Source organism: Lampetra planeri, chromosome 32 (assembly GCF_965212315.1).
Source record: "Lampetra planeri chromosome 32, kcLamPlan1.2.h2, whole genome shotgun sequence".
In the NCBI taxonomy this organism is placed as follows: Eukaryota; Metazoa; Chordata; class Hyperoartia; order Petromyzontiformes; family Petromyzontidae; genus Lampetra; species Lampetra planeri.
Window position 1 is genome coordinate 11,728,436 of NC_136138.1, and position 24,404 is coordinate 11,752,839.

General features: G+C 45.6%; 1 protein-coding gene across 1 annotated transcript; it reads right to left on the reverse strand.

The window, feature by feature from the left end:
• Window positions 1-1,941: 1,941 nt before the first annotated feature.
• LOC144729475 (synaptophysin-like) lies at window positions 1,942-13,446 on the reverse strand. Its single transcript, XM_078609800.1, has 6 exons — window positions 13,309-13,446; window positions 12,888-12,950; window positions 7,217-7,335; window positions 5,939-6,134; window positions 5,129-5,317; window positions 1,942-3,665 (listed from the first exon to the last, which is right to left on the reverse strand). Exons 1-6 carry the CDS (start codon window positions 13,321-13,323, stop codon window positions 3,516-3,518), a joined length of 732 nt encoding a protein of 243 aa, XP_078465926.1. The 5' UTR covers window positions 13,324-13,446; the 3' UTR covers window positions 1,942-3,515.
• Between the last annotated feature and the right edge of the window lie 10,958 nt (window positions 13,447-24,404).

The window sequence follows — 24,404 nt, forward strand, 5'->3', positions numbered from 1 at the left end:
GACAATAACTCCCATCTCGACCAAGCCACCTTTTCGAAACGCGGCAGCCTCCTAAAACAAACTCAGAGCACAACTAACAATCATAGCAGTGTAATTTGCTTTAAAAAAAATGTCAAACTCATAAGTAAAAATACCTATGGATGTAAGCGATTAAAGACACACAAAAATATTAACACCCATAGCTTGGTTTTTAACGGAGCAAGGTGTAAACTATGAATTGCCCCAACTCTGCTTAGACCATAGTCACACACGACAATTCATTTATTAACGTTGGGCGCAGGCGGTGCATGAAGGCTGCGTGACTTATAATAGCAATGGTCTGTGTACAGTATTTATTCTCATTTAAAAACTACAGAATTCAAACAAGCAATGAGAATTAAATCCTACGCTCTATTAACGCTGCAATATTTAAATTTGTGAAAAGCCTAATACTAATGTTTGCGAATCACACGAAAACATATTTAGACATCTCACAGGGTTCATGTGCAGGTGTTCATCACAATCACTCAGCTTTGTCTCGGCAAATACGCCTGCACGTTTAGAAGTGTTTAATCAATGAAATAAAGCGACTGCCATGTCTAAATGATTGAATTGTCCTTACACAAGCCCTCTACCCAACAGATATCTCTAAATTATATTTATTTTTAAATGCTACAAGAAGTCAATGACATTCCAATCAAGGTAAAATAACTTCATGGCATACAGGATTGAGTGTTTAATAAACATTTTCAACCCATGGTACTCATTCAGTAATGAAACCAAGTGCTAAGGCACAACATAATGGCAACCTTCACCGAGCATTAACAAGGCCGCCTGTTGACATTTGAAGGAGCTACGTCGAGTGCTGCTCACTTGACAACACGTCAATCTTAAGCAGACAAAGCACCACCCTCATGGCAGATAACTTTGAAAGAATTTACATTTTCCACAACTTACAATAAATTTTAGTTACGCATTTTCAGGCACTTGAGTACAACGCATGCGCTGCACAGTCGTCATTCAAAAATGACAAAACACTATTGTGACCATTTGGGAAAACTTGACGAGTCCACTGTATTTCCAGGTAGATCAAAATTAATCTTTGGCAATAATTGTTCACTCTGAACAAATACTCAAATTAAGTTGTTGAACGTGCCAAATTTAACCTACACGTTGGTATCTCAGTTTTTTTTCGCGATAACTTCGGTTGACCACCTTTAAATCAATTTGCAACGAACATTTGTGTCTCCATAGCAACCCTCTCTATTGATTAGTAACCATCGGAGAGTGGGGTGGGGGGTATTCATCAGTGAATGCATTGGTATTCAACATTGAGCACTTACACATACTGCTGGATGCGAGAGGCTGCTTGTGTATTTGGCACCGAGCAATGGCAACAGCAATACTGGTCAGAATGTGTTAACAACGATCTTGCCTCTCCGTTCGCTGGAGCAGGGGTCAGCAACCTGCGGCTTCGGAGCTGCTGCGTGCGGCTCTTTAAGGGCCGCTTTGTGATGCCATTCATGAAGGACCGCGGTCTGGTATGCACCAGTGCATTGCGGCTCTTGAAATATTGATTTTTTTTTACCGAATTAGAAAAAAATTGGCTGTTATTTTGGTTGCTGACCCCTGGGTTCGAGCATGTGATGTAATATCACAGAATCGTTACATTTTCACGACATAGACCACACTATAGCAACGTAGAAGTTGGATGTAAACACACCCCTTGGGAGTAGTCACACTGGGTGTGTGTGCTTGTACGAGTAGTTGCCCTTGGCCTTGCACCCACCAGTGTGATGTCAGCATGCGTTGCCTATAACAGAACTGTGCTTATACAATGTGTGCTCATGTCCAGATTATACTGTACTGTTTAGGCACAACATTGAGGGTTTTAAGGCATCATGATTGTTGCTATAAAAAAATAGATCTAAGTTCCTCAACAGATGAAGATCGAGCTCGCACTGGGAGGAGAATTCTGCCTGTTTTATTACCCACTACATGCGGTGACGTAAGGCCGAAGATTACGTAGACCGTCTAATGGTCGCTTAACTTGATCACGTATGTGAATGTTTAATGTGGTTCTGTGCTTTAGGTATAGACCTTAAGCCCACTTCTTTGTCCCTCTCACTCGAGTAAAGGCACTGGTTGAACTTGAGGAAATGCACCTTGCGCTAAATGCGAACCTTGGCGATGGGGTTAAGCGATTTTGGCTGGCTGGGGCTAAGTAATTACATCAAAAATATGCAGTACAAATGCAATTCTTACGTAATGCGTGAAATATGTGCATTTGTAATCTTTGTGGGAAAAATGTTTCCAGTGACTTTCAGTGACTTAGAAGTGCAAGGTAAAACAAGTGGCCGTTGCTGGTGTTCTTGTATGCACGAGTGATTTTTGCAAACTGCCGCCTTCAAACTCGCACGGCATTATCCACCGTGGCAAAATAATTAAGATTTTTGGCAACACAAGGAAATTCCAGTCGGATGGTTTGTGCTTGCTTGCATTTCAAATGGCATTTGAAATGTTAGCAATTTCTTTGCTTCTAAGCTTAAAAAATCCTGAGCTATTCTGTAGCAACTGTAAGGCACAAAATATTAATATTTTTTTATCAAACTATTTAGAACACATGCAATAAAAAAAATCCAATGGGCACAGCTGTAAAATATGCATATTTTTCAGGGCAAGATGTCATCAAGGCCAAAGCCGTTGATACCAGCACACCTCACCAACACTCTCTACCCTCTACCAGATGTCACAGCTGCTCCACAGCAGACACGTAATGTCATCACTTCGAGTTGTGTTTAAGAACCTTGAAGTGTGTATGTGTTGTAAAGCATTTTAAAGTATAAAACCACATCAAATGAGGTCCTGTTGGTAATGGATTTATCCGTATGCGAGCTGTATGCATATCCTGAATTTATTTTAGTTGGTAGATCAAAAAACCGACTGCTATATCACATGTACGAGTGGCTACCTGCTTTGTTGATATGACCTTGTGCTTAAAGCAAAGATATGGAATTTAAAACCCAAATACAACAGAACTCAGTTTTAAATGGAGGCAAAAACAATAACTCCACCTTGATGAGAATGATCTCATCTGGCACGCAGTGGGCTTCTGTCAGTGATAATTGAGGGTCACCAATAAAACATACAACTTTGTCAACAAGTGCGTGTGAAATTTGTAATGAAAATCTACTCTGGGTAGTTCCTAACAATGGCCCCGTTATCATTGGGCAGTTCGTGATAAATGTACTTTGCTGATCAAATCAATGTGGAGTTCTGGATTATAACTTTTTGTTTTAAACTAGGAATGATAGGATTGAATGTCAACAATCGAGATACCAGATTGAGGTGTGTAAAATAAACCCACATTCCAAAATTACTGTAGTGTAAAACAAAAATTAATGCAACGTCTCGAACTTTCTCTTTTAAACGAGACAGTAGTAATTAAAAAAACCTAAACGAATTCTCGCAAACCTATGCACGTCACACTTCACTAGGACAGGCGGATTGGTTTCCTGGTTGTTGACTTGCCACGCTCACTGCCCATAGGTGGCAGGGCCTGTGGCAGGGCCCTTCGGCGGGTTGGTGGCGGTCGAGCTTGGCTCCGCGTTGCCATGCCAAGCCGTTTCCTTGTAGGCGAACCACACGTTTCCCGACCACAGGATGAGGTTCAAAAAACCGAACACCTGCCACATGCAAACACAAACGCGCGCACGTACACACACGCAAAGACACCCATTAGAGCATTGTTATATACGTCAGTAAAACTTCTTGCAGCCGCGCTAACTGGGGGCGAGAGCCATTCTGCATAATCCCAAATTCCCGTAGACTCGTGTTCACGTATTTTGTCAAAGCGGTGTTCATAGCGAGGCATTTCAGATGTCGCTGCAATGTGGTGCTGATGACCCTCGCGCACATGCAACAATTCTCCTGCATGGTGTCCTTGATGCAGCCTTGCACCTCCCATCAAAACGCTTTGATGTCAAGGCTCATGGCTGGATAAAAAGTGACGAGTCTTACACACTGAAAATTAAATGCATTGACAGATAATGGTGGGAAGTAAAAGTTTTTGTACAGATACCAATTTTTCACTTCATATTTGTTATCGGCATTGTCAGGAGCAGAAATAGTCCGGACTGACCCACACAAAAAATATATCACAGAACTACTTCTGAGATGTATTCAAGTGACCTCTTATCCACAAAAGGTGTGCGCTGTACTTCCCCATGCGCCCTGCGCGTTTCCCTGTTTTGCCTGCCACTCTGTTGATGTAGTGATAGGTTTTTACCCTTTCAACTGGTACAAAAACTGACACCTTTATACAAGGCACTCTGTTGATGTGTCCTGCCAAAGCCCACTAACTTTTTGCTAACAGTCAATATGATGTCTTGAACTTGCATATCTTCTCTAATCCATGTTCCTCATTCTGTCACTCAATGTCATTCCAGGCAAGTGCGTCCCCCATGCTTATTTCTGCAACGTTTAGCTTTTGTTTAATTTTCTTTGCCAATGTCAGTGTTTCTGATCCACTTCATAGGATGGGTAATATATACCGATTACAAATATTTTATTGTGGGAGTGTGGAACATTTAATTTCTTCTCTTCAGGTAACCAATGCAACCCCGGGAGAGGATTTACTAGTCCTTAATGATAGTTTGCATTTCTTGTTGGCCGCATACAACATGAAACATCTGCCGACTATATACACCAATGCAACGATAATTTTTGACGTAAAAAACGGTGAATGTAAGTGTACACAATGGCCTTATCTTGTAGTCGTCCCTCCTTGTCATTGTTCTATCACTACGACTGTGAATTTCACTCGTAGATTCCTACACCAATGCAGATGACTTCATCGATCAGACTCCATCTCACCCACAGCGTGTTCCACCACCTCACTGCACATCTTTTCTCTTTCCACCTCTTCTTTTGCACGGCGAGACTTTGGAATTCCCTCCCATCATCTCTTTTCCAAAGTTCTTAGTAACCCTTTAATCAACGTGGTTAAGTTTTCTATTGGGCAAATCCCTAATGGCAACACAACTTTAAACACATTTTCTATTTACATTGTATCACCTTTACGAGAGTAATCGTGACCCCATGTTACAGACCGATGGACAGCCGGAGCCAACGAGAGAAATGCACGCACCACGGACACGTTGAGGCTCGACATGATGGCGGTGGCTCCGCTCGTGCAAATATTCTGCTCCTGACAGATGGAGATGAGCTTGTAGACAGTGTCGGGCATCGTGGAGATCTTGACGTCGGCGAGGCCCTTGGCCCAGGCGGAGGAGCTCACGAGCCACATGAAGGCAAAGAGTGCAGTTATGACGAAGTCCTGTTGGCAGAGTGGAAGAAAAAAACCCCGCTGGCTCGTGAAGTCTGCTAAAAATCACCGACAGATTTTTTTTCCCCATTATTGTTCACTATCTGTGTAATAAGCGGCTAATCTGTATGTATGGTGGAACGGTGGTGCCGTAGTTCGTGCACTGGGCTATCAACCCGGCGACCTGCGTTTGATTCCCGGTCACGGACAATATTTGTGCTCGTGATTTGTGAACTGGTCCTGGGCTCCCACTGCCTTCACCAACTTGCACTGACGGTCAAATAAACGCCACGTGTGGGGGAGGCCATCCAGCAGCGGATTCTCAGAGTAGTTTTTCTAACAATGTCCCTCGCCCTCCAGTTTCTTCATCCTGACTTCAACACCGTACACCTATAAGCTAAACAGAAAACTCCCCTTGCATCCGTATCTCGTCTAAATTCATCACGCATTTCCATAAATAACATTCGTAACAAGTCCGTTACACGATTGAAATGGAATTTTGTTGTTGTTGTACGCGGTTGCAGTTCCTTCTTTTACACGCCAAAGATCAAGCTGTGGTTTTTAAAACGTAAAACCGTAACGCGCTGTGTGTGTGTGTGTGTGGAGTTGCCGCCGATGAATGGCCGTGCGTACTATGAGGGGTCCGCGGTACTGCTGGTACTTGGGCTGGTAGAACGTGTACACGACCAGGGCAAACAACGAGTAGAGGAAGGCAAACACGGCGATGGTCACAAAGAATTCGGCCGACGAGGAGAAGTCGCCGTAAAGGTTGCCAACGTCCTTGGGGTTCGCCGTACAGTTGGGTACCGGGAATGTCACTTGGTTTAACCTGCCGGGAGCGTGACGCATGCAAACACGTGCAACACACACGTCAAAACACACAACACGCACTACATGTATGCATGTTGAACTTCTTTCGCAGCATAGGTAGCCAACCATGCCAATCGGAGGTAATACCTACCATGCATTAGTTTGCTGTCATTCTCCCGGCCTCCCATTAGCACGGTTGGCTTCATACTGATCGAAAGAAGTTCAACATACCAACATACATACAAAACCATCACGACCGCTACAAATGGAACAGCTGAAGTCCACATTTGCTGTACCACCTGCTGGCAAGCTTGGGAATGACACCATGACACCCACAGGAAGGGAGTTTCACAACATGTGTGTGATCCACCCTCGCTTTCCACACTGCCGGATTACAGGCCATTAACTCTCTCCACTTGAGACACCCGGTTTAATCACACAGGCGACTGCCTCGATCCTCACCTAATGAGCTCAGCTGTGCTGGCCCAGGGCTCCGAACAGAGCCACCCGATCAATTCCCAAAATGAGAAAAGATTTAAAAAGCAGTGGCATAGCTGAAAGTGTAATAATTCTCAGCTCTAATGTGCAGTTGCCGTGTGAAATTTAGAGGGGCAAAGGGGAGCATGGGTAGGGATGGGAATGGAATTAAGGGAATTGCTATTCTTTAATAACTTTAACTGCACATTTGTATCAAACTATAGTAAAAAAAAGTTTTCCGGCTAGATGACCTGGGTGGATTCCTGCCTGGCTGGGAATCACACTTCCAAGTGTACATGCGCGATATCACAGAGATGGCAAGAGAAAGGTGAAGTGACAGGCCGCTATAGAATAATAAAAGTGTTGCTGGCTGGCCGGCTGGGAAGGACGAACAGATGTTCACATTCAAAGTATGCACGGGTTGCTAGTTATGAATACAACAGTTTAAACTATTGTGAGCCTACGTAACATATATAGGCTTAATGCATTTACTATTTCTACATAGTAAGTTTCAGAATAACTTTATACACAATATACAGGGTAAAATGCATGTAATCATACATGAATACTACATATATGTGCATTGATTGTATTCATATCTTGAAATCAGAGTTTATTTCTTACCTGAATGGATAGCTGAAATCAATCCTTGTCTTGTTGGTCGAGTTATTCTTGCAGTTCACCAAGATTTCAAAATAGCCGGAATATCCACCACAGGTTGCAAAGGCAAAGATAGAAAAAATCTAACAGGGAAAGCAACAATATCAGGTTACAACACAATCCTAAATACATTACCAAATCACAGTGCAAACCGTACTTTTGTTTCATGCAACCAACCCATGATACATGTTCATACAACACACATCAAGTTTCACATTTATAGAAGTTGTGAACGAAGATCATTGGGAAATGAATCATGAAATATTCATAGAGGCCACCCAAATACAATAGGCCAGGTACAGCAAATGTTTCTTAGACCATCAACCACATTCGTAACATCAATCAGATTCTCAAAAAGACTCATGAATATAAAATACAATAACACGCTTTTGTCGAATATGAAAAAGGATTGCTGCACCCACAAGACTGCGAGAGATGGCAACAGCTTGGCGAGGCCTTCGTTTGTCAGCGGAGAGATCGTGGATGGTGATGGTGAAGTTTCAATCACCGCAACCTTGTATGAACACGTCATCGCCATCCCTCATGAACCCACAATGCCACAATTATTTTGCTCTTGCACATGAGCTAATCTCATCGCTCCAACCCCGTGGTAGTTATCCTCTTAGACGTGTTCCTTCCTTTGGCTGCCATTGCATCAGTCTCAACCATCCATTATCGTTCCTGCGAGTGGTGCGTCCTTCCCAAACCCACCCTCAATGTTCTAAGGCAGGAACAAAACCAATGACACACACATAATAAATGCAGAAAACAATACTTTTTATATTACACGGGTATTCACCACACAGTTGGTCGTTAACCCAATACAAGCCACATACATCTACTACAGGGTGCAAACCTTACTAGTTTAAGTGACTAGAAGTGATGCTCACCACTTTTTCTTGCCAAGTAGTTGTATTTCACAATACTGCCTCCTGCTAGGATGTGTGGGGTGTTTAATCTATATGTATAAAAGGGAAATTTGCGAATGTGTCTGTTCGAAATGTTTAGCATACTTCCCGACATGCAACAAACTTGAAATTTGGCATGTGGGTAGCTTCCAGACTGTACACAATGCAAATAGACTTTTGTATTTGGCGGGGGGGGGAATGACCATGACGGTGTGTGGCGTCAACCCGCATACAGGACTGGCGAGAATCGATATCTGGTGAGCGTTTGTGGTACCGATTAAACGGGAATAGGCCGATTCTAAAAAAATCTACAACCTTCGATTCCTTTGTGCGATTTCAAGAATGGAATCTTGGCACGCGAGCTTAAGTTTTTTTTCCACCGCGCGTTGAGTTTTATTTAAATTAATGAGGTAATGATCAAAGTTTTCTTTTCATTTGTATATGTTATGTTTTTTAGTTTTCAGAAGTTTTTGAATATATTTTTCCCCCAGGCAACGCCGGGTACTTCCCGCTAGTTAGTTATAAACACAACGCTATTCGATCGCCGATAAACTGGAACTAAACAGTGTAAGCAGGACGTGGCATCTGTCGTTCATGTGGGAAGAGCTCCGAGTGATTGCACATGGCCACGAGTGTGAAAAGTGGAGGCAATGGATTGCCCGATGTGTCACTGACACACAACAGACTACACAAGTAAACAGTGTCCGTCATCAGAAAATCCCTCATTGCAGAAACCTCGAAGAATGCATCATCATAAGCCCGCAGTAGTTTTACTGGGCAATTCACCACGCTTGTCCGCACTCACTATTTATAGGACGTAAAATAGTTTTCAAAAATTACCGCATACATGCAAGAACTTGTTCAATATCATGACATCCCAATACAAAACAGGGATATGTATAACCACTTGCACACGATGGTGCCACAATCTCTTCTCCAGAGATAGAAATCCCATTATTGCATAGGGTTGGCTGCTCAGATTTTCTTTCTCCATGTAAATTCTCGGTGCCTCTTCTCTCTCGTCTCATCTATTGTCCCACATCTGTCCATCTCACCCTCGGTCTCCCTCTACTTCATCTGCACTTCACTGCTGTCCTGCATAGCTCTTCCAATTGCATCTTGTTTGTCTCTTTCAAAACTTGCCCAAACCATCTAAGTCCCGCCTCCCTTACTTTCTCGAGAATATTAATAATCCCGCTGGCTTAATTCTGCCTCCCTTTCCCTAAGACATATTCCCAACATACACGCGTGCATTCTCATCTCCGCCCTTTCAAGGGCACTATGTGGAATTTCAAACAAGCCGCAGTTCCTTCAGACACCTCCATGGCAAACATTTTAAACACTGTGCTAGGCACCCAGTGAGAACCAGCATCAGCCGAATAACACCCAAGGGTGCGATGGCTCACGCGATTTGCTGCTCTGCCAAACTTGTTTGTCATACTGTGCACAAGGCGATTCCTAAATTGGTTTCAATTATGGTACATTCCAACTGGGGCGGAACGGTGGTGCAAAGGTAAAGCAAACTGCTCTTTGAACCGGGCCGTTGTGCCTTTGAATTCTGGCCACAGCTAACCTCAGTGCCGAGTGATACCAGAACAGGTTCTGGGTCCTCCCAAATTCACCGATCAGCGTGGTGAGCCAGAAGACTGGGAGGCCCTCATCCAGCTAACAAAAGGGTTGCACGTGTACAAGTTCACTGAAACTGCTCTTTGTGCACAGTATATTACACATGCATGCACTGTATACAAAACACCAAACCTTGATGATTGCTGTAAAGGGCTGTGTAGTAATGTGTTTAGAGATGTTTGAGAAATGAATAATGTGAAAGTTTGAGGCTGGAGGTCTCCAGACGTTTAAATAAACATTTGTGTCCGACTGATGTACGTCTTTATAAACATAGATTCAATTCTATATAAGCGGTGTATATTTTTCTTGCAATGTGCAGAAAGCCACAACACATTCGGGAAATAAAACAGCATATAACAGGGACAGATGCAGAATTTACACACCCAGATGACAATGTGATAGTGAAACAAACTGTCAATAAGTACCTTAGCATTCGCTTTTACTAGTCTAAATGTCATGCTGGAAAACATGACAAAAGTATTCTTAAAAGGTTTGTGTGAAGTGAGATTACGTCACACACAAACAACTTTACTGTTTTCATACAAAACACACAAACGGGGAAGATGTGTAACGTATAAACAGTACTTTGAATAGACTGAGAATAGGAATATATTTGCAATGTTTGTAAAGACCCCTGGCTTGGTAACGAACCACATTTTTTCCCTTTCCCCAATTGTGCTGCCGGCCCCATGTCATGGGGTGTTAGAAATGTCAACGTGGAGCTAGCAGAAACAAGTGTGACATCATCACCTGCTAGAAAACAGCCTCTGGAAGGTGACATCATAAAACAAAGTTTGAGTCCATTTAAATTACTCATGTATACCAGATGGTACACATTCTGACACAACTGGCATTTTTATGTACTGGGCATTTTTAATGTAGTCGTTGGTGACGGGGCTAAAACCAACAATTGGCTACGCCTGTAAAACCGGTTTAATTGACTGTTTGAAACTCCGATCTGAACCTGCAGAAGTGTTGTGCTTTGACATCACATTGGGTCCCTACTGCTGGTGCGGATAAAAGGTCGGTTCGAATGACTTCAGAAGTAGTTGTGCAATATCTAATTTGTGTACACTACAATGTAAATGTGTACACAGTGGTTGACCTTAAAATACGAGCAGCGGATGTACTCATGCACATTTGAATTGGTGGAAAGTTGTGATCCTTTTTGGGGAATTAGGCCATGCAAGACCCCCAAATATAAATGTATGAATTAAAATATGAATGTATTAATTAAACTGTAAATGTATTAACCTCAAGAAAAGATGCCGGGCCAGACTATGGCCAATAAATCATAAAGGGCCTACAAAAAAATGCACTTTACATGTCAGTTGGGTACATACACCTTGGTTCACTGCGATTTTGTGCCAAGGCAACTACAATTATTATTTACCTATTTGGGTTGTATAGATGTTGTGCATGGGATCAAACCTTTATAACGGATAAGAAACCCATCCTAACAGGATACACATGCAGGCTGAAAAACTATAAGTTTTAACAAACAGTTGCAAAAAGCTGTAAAACATACACAGCTTTGGTGCATTTGCAAGAAGTGCGTAGTGGTCCTGTTGTGTTAGGTCAACATCAGCAGTACTGCAGTGATGGACAATTGTCCCCGTGAGGACTCATCAGCACTGTGGTCACAACGTTCACTGCCACATGGGGCTGTTTATGCCAGAAATGGTAATAATTAAATGTAGAAAATTACAGAATAACTTAATAAAGGCTGGACACTTGCAGCTTGGTATAAATGAGCAAAGCAAACAAAAGATAGAACACATTTCCTCAACATTTTCCAGGTCCCTGTTGTCTTGAGATCTCATCTGGTAAAAAAATAAAGTTGAAATATTAACTAAACAATTGAAAATAGGACGTTCGCCGAGGAGACTGAGGATTGTGTGCAGGTCCTGGGTGGAATGTTACGTCCCAGGACTCCCGCTGTTGAATCGCGGTGTCGTCTTTGGGTGGCCTTCGCCTATCAGTGGAACTCCGAGCGCTCACTGCATGGACACATACACCTCACGACTCACCCACCCAGACTGCACATCTGTTAAAAAACAGCTTGAGAGCTCATCTGATTCCTCCAGTCTAAATAAAGATTCTGATACTCCTCACAAAACATTATCAGCCTCACCCCCAATCTCACTCTAGACATAAACCAACACTTTGTGTATATATAAAACCTTTCATGGCTTTTATTATCAGCCATTGACAATCCACTGCTGGATGCAGGCCTCCCCAAGACACCACCATCTCTCCCATCATTATGCGATGGAGACACCCCACCTAGCACCTGCATGGTGGACATAGTCTCAGACACATTCCATTGCTTACTCTTTGGTTCTTTCGGTAAAGTCACGTAGGCATAAAATAAAAGGCATCACGACGTTTCGGGCACAACACAAGCGTCTATCACCCATTGCTTAGTTGTGAGTCCATCACTCGATTCTTGATCATTGGTCAGCATTACTTTTAGGGATGTGTTCTAAGGCCCCTTTCCTTAACAGTATTAATGATGTCTTTAACCCGTCTTTGATTTATGATCCATGCGTTCCTCATTCTGTCTCTGAATGCAATTCCAAGCAGGAACCTCTCTCTGCCTGCTTCTTTGCACACTTCTAAGCTTTCGCTGAATGTTATGTCAATGTCCATGTCGTCGCAGGTAAATATACCGACTAAACACTCTATTGAGGACATGCGTGTGTTGCTTTTCATGATCAAGTTCAGTTTTACAAAAGCACTCCATGCTATCTGCTCCGATTCGCCCTGCCACTTCATTTGTGTAAGACTCATCACACGCAATTGTGTTGCACTCCAAACACAACATTACAGGAAATCAATCACATTCTTAACAAATGTTTGTCTTTGTTGTTGAATACACATCTGACCAGGACAAAAACATGAAGCCGGGAACCCCTTATGTTTCTCCTCTGGTGATTACATGTCACCATAAAGGTTGCACAAGTGTAAACAACGTAGAGGCGGCGAGCGTGTGGTCTGCCTGGTGCCGTGGTGAGCACATCGCTCTGGGCACGACTGTCGGCCTGGGGTGGGTGGGGAAGCCTCGGCGTGGCCTAGTCGCGCTGCCCGAGGCCACTCACCCACTCCAGCAGCTTGATGAAGCCCAGAGGCTCCCGGACGACGCTGAAGAACGAGCTGGCAGACTGTGCAACGGGAGGGAAACACACGCAACGCACGCAAATGTCAGATCGACAACAGCAGACGTTGTTGTTGTTATTAATGCAAACGCGAGGCGGCCGCCAAGAATTCAACTTAAGTTAAATAAGTTTGGCCAAATATCGCGGTTATCGCGAGATGGCGACGACGCCTTCCGACGGCCTTCGTGCAGCAGTGGATGGACCATGGCCGAGCTGCCGACGATGTGAACGAGAGGGGTGGGTTCGCGTCGCCCCCTTATCCAGCAGTGGATCGAGCACGCCTGAGGGGGGGGGGGCCGCGGGGCGAAAGGGAAAGGACGCAGCAGCGACAGCCCCAGCAGCAGTAGCAGCAGCAGCCCCGCACCTGAGCGGCGTCCATGGCTGGGGCGGTGAAGGCGGAAGAGTGGAGAGCGAGCGCGTGAGGAGGGCGTGGTCAGCGCGGGGCAGATGCGGGCGTTAGACACGACGCGGTTGTGGGTCGGTGCGGTGTAGAACTGTTCTGTGTGGGATCTCTCTGCAGTGTAGGGGGCCGTCCATAAATGACGTCACGCGATTTTGGACGATTTTTGACCCCCCCCTCCTTCGTCACACGGCGTCACAAAAAGTCAGACCCCCCCTTCAAATATGACGTCACAAAGCTCTGCCCCCCCCAACAAAATAAAACATGCTTCAAATCGCTTTCAACTATTGTCATTGTAGTGCGTATTTAATGTGGCGCTGCACTCTGATGTTGTAGGAGAAAACATTTATTAAAAGTATATGTAATTAAGTAGAATGTGTTGTCTATATTTATTTAAAGTTGCGCATTTTGATGTGACGTCACATTTCTCACCCCCCCCCTCGTCACACATCGTCACAAATATCTGACCCCCCCCCCTAGGTGCATGACGTCAGTTTTGGACTGCCCCTTGGTCGGTTTTTTTAGTTTTTTTTAAGTTCATTTATTAGGTATAGCCATGTGAGCCATTCGGCTCTTGAATCGGGTGCAACCGCAACAAACAAAAAAAACATGAACAAAAAACATCTTAAAGTGAATATGTGACTAAGTGCAAACAGAAAATCCAAGAAAAGACAGCAAAATATTGCAGAAAAATCACCGTACACCAACGCTGTGTGCAAAAATCCCAGTGGGATGCAAGTCAAACAACAACAACAACCACAAGACAACTTATATTAAGAACTGTGACGGAATTTTCACAATAAATGGCATAAATAACATGTAGTACCAAAACCCTGCAGCCATAGCTGGCTGCATGAGTCACTCCACAACAGCAGGAGCAGTGCAGAACGGTGCAGTGTGAGTCGGTGCAGTGTGGTTCTGTGCGTTCCAGCGCAGATCCTGGCATTGTAATGCAGATGTCGTCAGATCCGTACGTCCACAAGGCGGCGGTGGGTGCAGTGTTATGCAGCAAGCTCATATCGGGGCCTTCCACAGTCCGTGTTCATTTCACAACGACGGTGCAGCTCGGGCCAGGGCGCTGCACTGTGCAGTGGAGTGCAGATCAGGGCGCGATATTGCGGTTGTTCCAATGTTGTTGAAGCGGTTGTACTTTCGCTACGTTTTCCCGCATCGGATTCATCCAGTGTCAATATGCTGATTCTGATGTTGACAACGTAGCCCCCAATCCAAGTCTGTCGAAAAAAATCAATCGTTTCCACATCACAGGTTGCACCTCTACGACTGCAGGGATAAAGCGCTCTAGAATATTCTAGAGTGCCACGGGAGGCTGCAGATCGAGGTGTCGTGGTGTCACCGCAATGCCGGAGCATGGCCATTCTGGCTTTATATTTACAGCACAGGAGAGGGTGGACCACATGTGTTGTGACCCCCAATTAAATGACCCCTTACATTTGTTTTGCCCTTTGCACGATGTTCATTAATGTTTTAAATAAACTTTCAAAAATATAAACGTTTCGGAAGATTAAATCGGGGTCGCAAGACATCTGGACCACCTTACAATGCTTAGAAATTGTCGCCACGGGTCGCAGTTCGACGGGCACAACACGGCTCGGTGGCTACGTACGGTGCGAAAGAAGTACAACACACAAGACGAGGAGGGGCGTGTGGCGGGGTGAAGCGTGGGTGCTCTCGAATCTCCCAAGACGTCTCTGCAGCGTGGAAGTGTAGGCCAGATACACTCAGGAGGATACTCTCTCCCGTCTAGGGGGGGGGGCTCTTTTACAGCAGCAGTGGCGTGGGGAAGACATTGAGAAGGGCTCCACCGCGACCTTCTGTGTCGCTCGTCCATCGCCTGCGAGCAGATCACGCGGAACGCGCCCGATCTCGTGAAAACATCGCAATTAGACCCAAGCCGAAACGTAACATATAAAAAAGAATGTTTTCAAATATATAAAAAAAATTATGATAGAATATAGTATTGTTTTCAGTTTTGACATAAGTATACCAAGTTTGCAGTCGATACCACATTGGGAAGTGGTTTACAATTGAGTTACAAGATTTGAGGATACAACGACGACAACAACAACAGAGAGTTAAATTAAAGCGTGTAAAAATAATCCCAACCGAGAAAATCCACGTCTCTCTCTTTGTGTGCATCAGCGGCGATTTCCACTGGGGGGCATCTGTTCACTGCAAGTCGGAGCTCAGTTGGTGACAACTTTTTCACGAGCCATTGGAAAGTGTGGCAAGAGCGCACGATTATGATCGATGGGACTTCATAAAACCCTATCGCAGTCAAGTTGAAATTGTATTAAACAATTGAGACATTGCTGTGAACGTTCCTGGCATCGGAATCAGGGAAATATGCTGTTTCACACCTCGGTCTAATTTTTCCCATCTTCTCACTAAACCCCACACGAGTGTGAGTCCTGCTCCATGCCAATAGTGGTGTGAAGGCAGGGTTGATGGATCACACAGAGATGGAATCCCCATGCCGTCTATGAGTATTGAGACACCTGTAGGAGATGGTACAGTACGTATCTCTCTGATGCAAGAAAGTCATCTTATTACATGCATGCCTTTTTCTCTGAGGATGGCAATTTCCACCACATATTAGACTTTCTAAACACATATCAAACTTTATATATATAAAAAAAATCGTTCTGAGCCTCAACAAAGCCTGCATGGGATAGTATGATTATGTATGCACTGTTATACTATTCTCGAGTATCGTATTGTAATGCGGCACGTGACATATCTGACCGTCACACACCCACCAGGAGCATTTAACGACCCACACCCAATACAGTATTCGTGCACTGCGGTGAAACTTCCATTTTCTCGTGATGTTCACATACTTGGCCTTTCTACATATCGGGCTGTACCTCAGTCTCCAGCGAATGGGACATTGTGATGTTGTGCCGTATTATCCAGTGCTCCAAGTGAGGTGCCGTGCGTTGTATTTCTGCTATAGATATGTAGAGCACTTTGGCAGTCCACTGCTGGATGACGGCATCACCATTTCGCAATATCGGCCAGTGTGAGGTGATGAAGGGGTAGTGGCAAGGCTGCTTCAGATAACCCTTGTCACGAATTTTATCCACGGCCCAGATTCATAGCGTAGTAGTGTGCTAACCACTACCCACCACCGCTCCTCATTTTACTGGATGATGCCATAAAGTAAATTCACAATAGCACACGGATAAAGACAAAGGACGTGGTTGTATGCGGACTCATAGAGGAAGGAACAGCCAATCAGCCACTTCAGGAGTATAGCTAAAGCCTACGATGAGCACGGTTGGTTATGTGCGGTGCGAAAAAAGTTCAACGTACAGCTGCTGAATGAGGGCCCATGGGCTGGAAGGGTCTCAGGCGCCGGGCTATTGGACTGTGGGCCCCGTGTTGATTCCCTGTGCACCAGGGCCCATGCCAAGCCCACGACCACCACGACACCACTGGGCCACTTTCAATCGCCATGCCCCCACATGCACCCAGCCAGCCGCTCGCTCGCACCGATCATTCCTCTCCCCTGTCCGCGCGGCGAGCTCACACGCGGCGTGCCCTTAAGCTGCACACAGTCGGTACGGCTAGAGGGAATTTCCACATACCTTGCAAAACACAAGCATTGGCAAACACAGCCCCGCTTTGAACTTCTTTTTTTACGGAGTTGCAAAATGAGTGTTTGCTCGGCTTGTCTGTGCGCAGCCGGTGGCCGCGCTTGAAGTTTCACTCGCTGGATTTCCACAGGTGGATGTGTGTGTGGGCTCGTTGTGGCCGTCGAGTAACAGCAAGCCAGGGTCCGACGGGTTGACTCCCACCTCCGCACAAACGGTAGCGGTGGCGCACGTATCGAGTGTGCAGGCGGTGCAACTGCTCCGGCGCCAAAGAGGCGTCGAAGATTTGGGGTCAATTGAATAGGCTGGTGAGATGCCTTGCACAGGGGCCCAGGACAACCGGGCTACGCCACTGAACAATAGAAGCGTGACAATAAAACGATTCGGGTTTGCGTGGCCCGTGCAGTTAGCTGAAGTGTAGATGGCAGAGGGTACATTCACTACTCGGTACCCAGTGGAGTGACAATTAATCGAATCAGTGGGGAGGAGAGGATGATTATTTAGTTCCTGTTTGGCAAATGAATCAATGTGTCTGCTGTATCGAACTCTCACAGAAAGTTGACCGCAGAGAGGTCTGTCACAGAATTACTTCTGAGATCCACGAAGAGGGTTGCACGAAACAATGCACCCTGCTGTCGAGATGTTCTATTCACATGACGGTCAATCCAACAATTTAGTTTTCAAAATTCTGAAAAGCACAGTATTCTATATAAAACAAGTATAACCCGTAAAAACAAAGTTTTTCACAAAAAAATCCTTTATATGCGTGGCGGCTAGAGTCCTCTCGTCCTCTGGCTTGAGATGGCTGCCACCTATGGGTCAGATGATTGCATTGGACCATTAAGCAATTGGTAATTAAATATAATATTTTTGTCCTAAAAAGTGTAAAATTTTGGAAAACATTTTTCACGAACATTAATTGTCACGCACAACGAGTCTGTGTGGAAAATGTCAGCTCGATTGGATCACGGGAAGTGGGTTAAAAAACGACCGAAATATTTTCACGGTCGTAAGCAAGCAAGCAAACTTAATATAAAGGATTTAAAAAAATGCATCACCCGATGAGATTACATCACTGTGTCAGAAAACCGGCCCAGAAGATGATTTCACAGATCTACCTCTGAAGTGACTTCTGTTGACCTCTTCATCTATACTGCAACCCTGCATACGTGTTTAACGTATACAAAAAACTAAAAGGAAGCTAAATTCGTTAATAGATAATCAACCGTCTATACTTGAGAGCCCAATTTAATCTCAGCTCAGCGCACTGACACCTGACCCACTCGGCCTCCTCGACGCATATTTAGAATTGGGGCATTTGGAGGGTCGGTAGGAAATGGAGTGTCTGAAAAGACCCCACATGAGGACACGCAAACTCTCTACAGATATGTCAGCAATCCTACTTGCTGTACTGCCTCCTAAAGCCACCTTGTTTCCCTGCCAGTGGGTGTCTAACACAACGGCTCTTTGCATGGCCCATGACATTTGCCTCCAAGTCAGTGGATGGGCGATGTCTGTAGCCATTTCAGGTTAAAGACAAAGGTGCATCCCTGCAATGTCTTGCTCGGGCCACTGTTGGCAGATGGGTCTCTACTTAGAGGGAGTGATAGAGAGTCCCTCTAGAGGGTGTTTGGCCTACTCTTCGACGCTGGCCAGATCTATTGATTTAGATGCAAGCACTCACTATTTACCCCACTATACACGACCTGCCAATCGCCTAGCCGTGGTGTAACCATACATCCGGTGCTTCTGGCTCAACAGAGGTGGGGGGATGTATATGTTTATTTATTTATTGGTTTACTTCGGCCACAGGTAAAAACCATTGGACAACGAATGTCCATTTTCGATGGGCACCCGGTTACACAACAGAGACGTGGTTACCGCGGCACAGAAAAGCCCACGAAGAAAGACAATCCGTTTAACACGTAGGCTTTCGCGACCAATATTATTCATAATCAACGTTTTTGGGTTTAGATCGCGTTATTTATAAATGTGCAATTACCAGCGAAACGTCGTACTCAAATTGTAAATGTTGTGGTTTCACGCTTCAACACACCGGTGGGCTAAAGCAGTGAACTATTTGTCTTTTGTCAACGTGACACTTGTTTTACTGATTGGCCGTGTCGGGTGGTGGAGGGTTACGACACATTTATAAATAACGCGATCTAAACCCAAAAACGTTGATTATGAAAGACAATCCGACAACTGCGTGCAAGGTTAAGTTCTGAATGGCGACAGCCATGTGTCGGCATGGTGCCACTGGCACCGAGAACACCGCGATGCGGCTTCTGGCCACGCCACGTGTTGATTGGCCCCTCGATGTCCGAAGATTCGCGATTGTTCAACCAGAACCCGCCCCCCCCGCTGCTCAGTGACAGTCAATCGAATCGGGTTGTCGTGCCAGGGACAAAAACACCCCCCAAATCTTCAACGCTCTTCGTTCCGATATCAGGAAGCCGCTAGAGAGATGCACTTTTAAATAATCGAGATTGAAATTTCATTTCTTTAGAACTGCTTCTTGTGTTTAGTTTGTTGTCGTTCCCCCGGTACCTCCGATTAGCACGGTTGACTACGTAGGCTACCAGAGAAGTTCAACATCCATACATGCAATTGATTTGTTTTTTCAGCGAAACCCAAGGGACTTGCACCAAAGTTGCGACTGCTGCGCAGGAGAATAGAATCTAACCAGCGACCTCTGGATTCTAGTCCAGCGTGCTCGCCACGGTTACAGCAGCACCGTGGCGACAGCCTGCGTAGTCCTTGAACGTGCATTATTTGTATATAAAACATCGCTACCCTTCATGGTTATCTTCACGTGAAAACCAACACAAGTTCGTGTTGATCGTGCATTTCTTGTCATAAAGTTGTATTTTTTTCCAATTACCGTAAGTCGTTTTGCAATACGCATATTCTCTCGAATACATGACCTAACATGTGCTGAATCATTGTGCAAACAGCAGCATATCTATAAACATTGTTTTGTATCTTTAAAAAAAATGCTCACTAGAATCAACACGACAATTTAAACACGTCCTTTAAAAAAACACCTTCCACGTCCATTTTAAACATTCAGCCAATTTAATAAAACGGTGTTGTATATTATAACTGTTTGACAGTCGAGAAATGCTACATTTTGTGAAATCACCATCATGATCGGACATTATATATCCACTGCTGGATGAAAATCTCCCCTTGTCACCATCTCTGACAGTCAGTGACGGTGGTGATCGTCCATTTGGGGGCCCTAAACGAAAACGACGTAATTCTTGATTTGAAGTTTTCGTGACGGCAAGGATTCATACTTTTTGGTTTTTTCGGTAAAGTCACGTGGGTAGAAAATTAAAATAAATTAAATCACGACGTTTCGGAGGCAACACAAGCTTCCGTCTTCAGGTGGAACCGTCACAGCAAAATTACTGTATCACTTGATACAGACGGAAGCTTGTGTTGCCTCCGAAACGTCGTGATTTAATTTATTTAATTTTTTTACCTTCGTGACTTTACCGAAAAAACCGAAGAGTACGAAAATGACTTCTGTTGCCCCTCTCTCAACGAGTGGCGCTCCTCCCGCCCGCTCAGTCACGCGATGCCACAATCCATCTCTCGCTCGAGCGAATGAGCCAATCGCATCGCTCCATCTGCGACCTGGCACGGGGTGAAACGGTGCAGATTAAATACCCGCCTTCCCATTAGGGTCCTCTGCAAGTGAACGGGCAATATGTGTGTGTGTGGTCTGCTTTGGCAACACACAACACCACGATGACTCTTTGTTTTTGTTTTTAAATCGGAGTTTAAATAGCCGACCGGGCGATGGTCTTCTCTGCAAGGGTGCTGCTGAGCAGGGGTGCTGCTGTGTCCATGAACACTCATTGTCCGCAGAAAATTTCGTGCAAAACGAGCTCGCTCTGAAACGTTGCAAATAAGCTCATCGCAGTCTGTGAGTTTGAATTTGCGAGTTTGGCTGCCCTGAGCCCTGGGGTTTTACTCCGGATGTCGAGTTTTTTCTAATGACCCAAAATAAACAAAACGAATAGAATTAATATCGCTTCCCTTTCCTATTCGTCTGCTTACCCTGGGAGATATCTCACGCGTTGAGTCTGCGTCTGGTTGTGCGCGTTTCATGCCGGGAGAGGGGGTTTGTGCAGTTCGTGTCGTGCCATTGTCCGCACTCTGCCAATGTCCTAGCGACCCGAGTTCGATTCCTGGCAAGGAAGGAGAACTCCCTCCCCATGCCGACTCAAGTCTTGGAGTTTTGTTTGAGCTGTCCCAAATGGTGTTAGCTTTGGCCAGGGAATCGGACTCAGGATGCAGCGTCGTGCTGTACACTGCTGCGCCTGAGGGCAGAGATCTGCACGTGGTTCGTCATGAAAGCGGCAGAAGGATACATCGCTCGGACACCCCGTGGCTGTGACCACGAGTTGTATCGCAGGAAAAGCACGCCCTGCCCTGGCATTCGGTGACATAATGCCTGCCCGCCTTGCAACAACAACACAAATACAACAAGAAAAAATCCCATTTCCTTCAAGGCCCTGATACACAAGCAGCGCAGGTCCCAAAGGGCTCTTATTGTAAATGGAATTCCTGAGGACAGGAACTCAGCAACTCAACCTCCGCCCGCGCGGCCACCACTAAACACAGAATATCCCTTTGCCAAGCCCCCCCAGGGAGGATTCCCATTTATTTGACAATGCAACACGGATTTCACATTTAGCACATTTTTGAGTTGGCATGAAACTCAGTATTTCTGGAAAATATTTAGTTTTCATTGTTTTAGGATTTTTTAAAACTTTTTTTTGAGTAGTCACCCCAATGTCTGGCTTGTTTCGCAATGGACGTAACAGGAATATTTTGTTTGCATTGCGCGACCTATCAGCGAGATTTTAGGAGCGAAAATAACAAGGCGGAGCGGTGGCGCAGTGGCTCGCGCGTTGCGCTGTGAACCCGACAACCCGACGTTGATTTTCTTTGGCCACGGCAAACGTGAGCGGCGAGAGATGTCTGAAGGGACACTGAGCCACCGCCTCCATTGAGACTGCCATCGGAGTGGCAGCCGGAGAAGGGAACACGGCAGCAAGCACCTCCGCCAGGGACATGGAGAGCTGACATCGGCTTGCGTGCAGGTGCTCGATGAATTCCTGCATCAAATGACCGTGAGAAGATGGCCATCGCTAGCAGGGCATTGGTCATAGATGGCGATGGACAACTTTCGCCGTTGCCCGATGGGGCCTCGTGCAATCTATCCACTTCTCGTTCTTTGGATGGAAGCTCGCGGAGGAGATAAATCCACGGCCGGCAGGGACTTGGCTTCGCCGTGCTCTTCGTGAGAGGCGGTGGTGGGAACATTGTATGGGAAACCCAGTTCCTGGCTCCATGGACTTGTGCACTTGGTTTTGACGGCTTCCTATTGGCCCCTTGCAAGAGAACCTTCCAATGCCGCGGATGGTCAATGATGAAAGTTGTCCTGGGGGGGGGGGGGGGGGTGGGGGGGGGTCCAATACTGCTACAGGGACCTTCAGGACTGTGGATGTTTCACCAAGCGAGCAGGGTGGGGGGGGGGGCACATCTGGATTCTGTCCCACGCCATCATTTAGGCCCAGCGTGTGCCCACCTGTGTCCATAAAAGGCAGCGGTTTGAGACCTCAGCCCCTTCCTTACCATCCCAAGGGCCACTTTTCCCATGCCTACCGCTCAGCACGTCTACCCGGAACACGGCGTTCATTTTATAGCCCTAGATCTAATTTGGTGAATGGAGACAATTGACAGATTGTAAAATAAAAACACGGATCGTGGGAGGGCATGCAACTTCAGAGTTTGAGAACTACTGCTCTCTGAATCACTGAACTCACAGACAATCCAGATGTGCGCTGACCCAAATGTTCGCTTAAAAATGTCACCCTACTTGACCATCGCGAGCGGTGGTGCAGCAATTAGCGCGCACTGTGCTATGAAACCGACGATCTAAACCTGGCGTCACGAGTTTGATTGCTGGTCATGGTTTGCATCAGCGTTGAGCTATATCCGAACCAGTGCTGAGCCCATCCCATTCATGACCAACGTGGTGAAGTATGGTCAAATAACCCCCCCCCCCACGACCGATACTATATGAGGAGGCCTCCATCCAGCAGTGAATTGACAAAGGGCCATGCATACAAACCGTCGTAACCACCCGGCAAATGGTCTCTTCTTCATAATCAATTCTCAATATCACGAGTTAGGAAAAAATCATGCGCAGGAATGGATTATATAACGTCTAACTTGCGTCTGTCCTCAGAATTATTTATGGGCAGTATATAGCCAATCTGGGCAAATGGCATCTTACATACAAGACGGTATTTGCAAGTGCAGCCACAACTGCATTGCTCCATCTTCTTGGTTCTTCCGGTAAAGTCACGTAGAATGGAAATAATAAAATAATAAAAATAAAACATAATAAAATAATTCTCACGACGTTTCAGCCACAATGCAAGCAGCCGTCCTCAGGTGGAGAGCAGGTCTGTCGAGTAGACAGAGTCTACGTGACTTTACCGAAAGAACCAAGAAGATGAATCCCTGCAGTCACGAAAGCTTTAAATCGAAATGCATTGCTCCAGTTCGTGTCTCCGAGTTTTGGGGGCAGCCCTTTGTTCAAGAGCCTCTTAGCAACATCGCCCCATTCTGCAGTTTGGTTGCTCTTCAATGATCTTTGCGAGCGTCATCGTGCCCATGTTACAGACAGACGGATGTAGCCCGTGCACGAACCTCTTCACCTTCATTGGAATGCGTTAACAATTGAGCTCTACCCTCTGCTGGGACTTCACAAAGACTTGGGGGGTGAGGGGTGAGGGTCTACCCAGTGCTATGCGCGTTATCTCCAAAATAAGCAATGGCATGAATGTGCAATATCTCCAAAGTAAATAGTGATATTAATGTCAAACAGCAACGCATATCTCATTTAGCGATTAAAGGGCTGAGAGCGGATGACAAACGGATAACTTAAGTGAACCACGTGACTTCATTATGCACAATCGGAAAGGAAACGTGTGTAGCACAACGTTTTGTCAAGGCGGCATTATAAATCCGTGAATGGTTTCCTTATCCCAGTGTACAGATTGCCAGAACAAACCAAATGTTGAATACTTGCTGCTTTTAATTCTCAGGTCCCGACTGCGAGTGCAACAAAGCCCATTGTTGTACTATACTTCTGCCCCCCCCCCATGTCTATGCTCACCATCTTCAACAATCCACGCTCAGCAGAGTGGTGAAGTATGGTCAAACAACCCCCCACGAGCCGCGCGGGGCGTGGGAAGGCCCTCACCCAGCAGCGGATTGCTGCCGAGGGCTTTACATGTGCGGCCCACGTGCTCTCATGCTGTGTCTCCCCTTACAGTGACATTCTCACGCGGCAATGCGACTGACCGAGATGGAATACAATGAGGAGCTGCTGCCGCTGGACCCGTCAGCTCCAAC

Excerpts from the sequence above, each read along its gene's own strand:
- LOC144729475 (XM_078609800.1), bottom strand. Across the intron at positions 7,336-12,887 it reads TCATCAAGCTGCTGGAGTGG|ATTTTTTCTATCTTTGCCTT; the intron begins GTGAGTGGCCTC and ends TTTCCCTGTTAG. Across the intron at positions 5,318-5,938 it reads AGTACCGCGGACCCCTCATA|GACTTCGTCATAACTGCACT; the intron begins GTACGCACGGCC and ends CTCTGCCAACAG.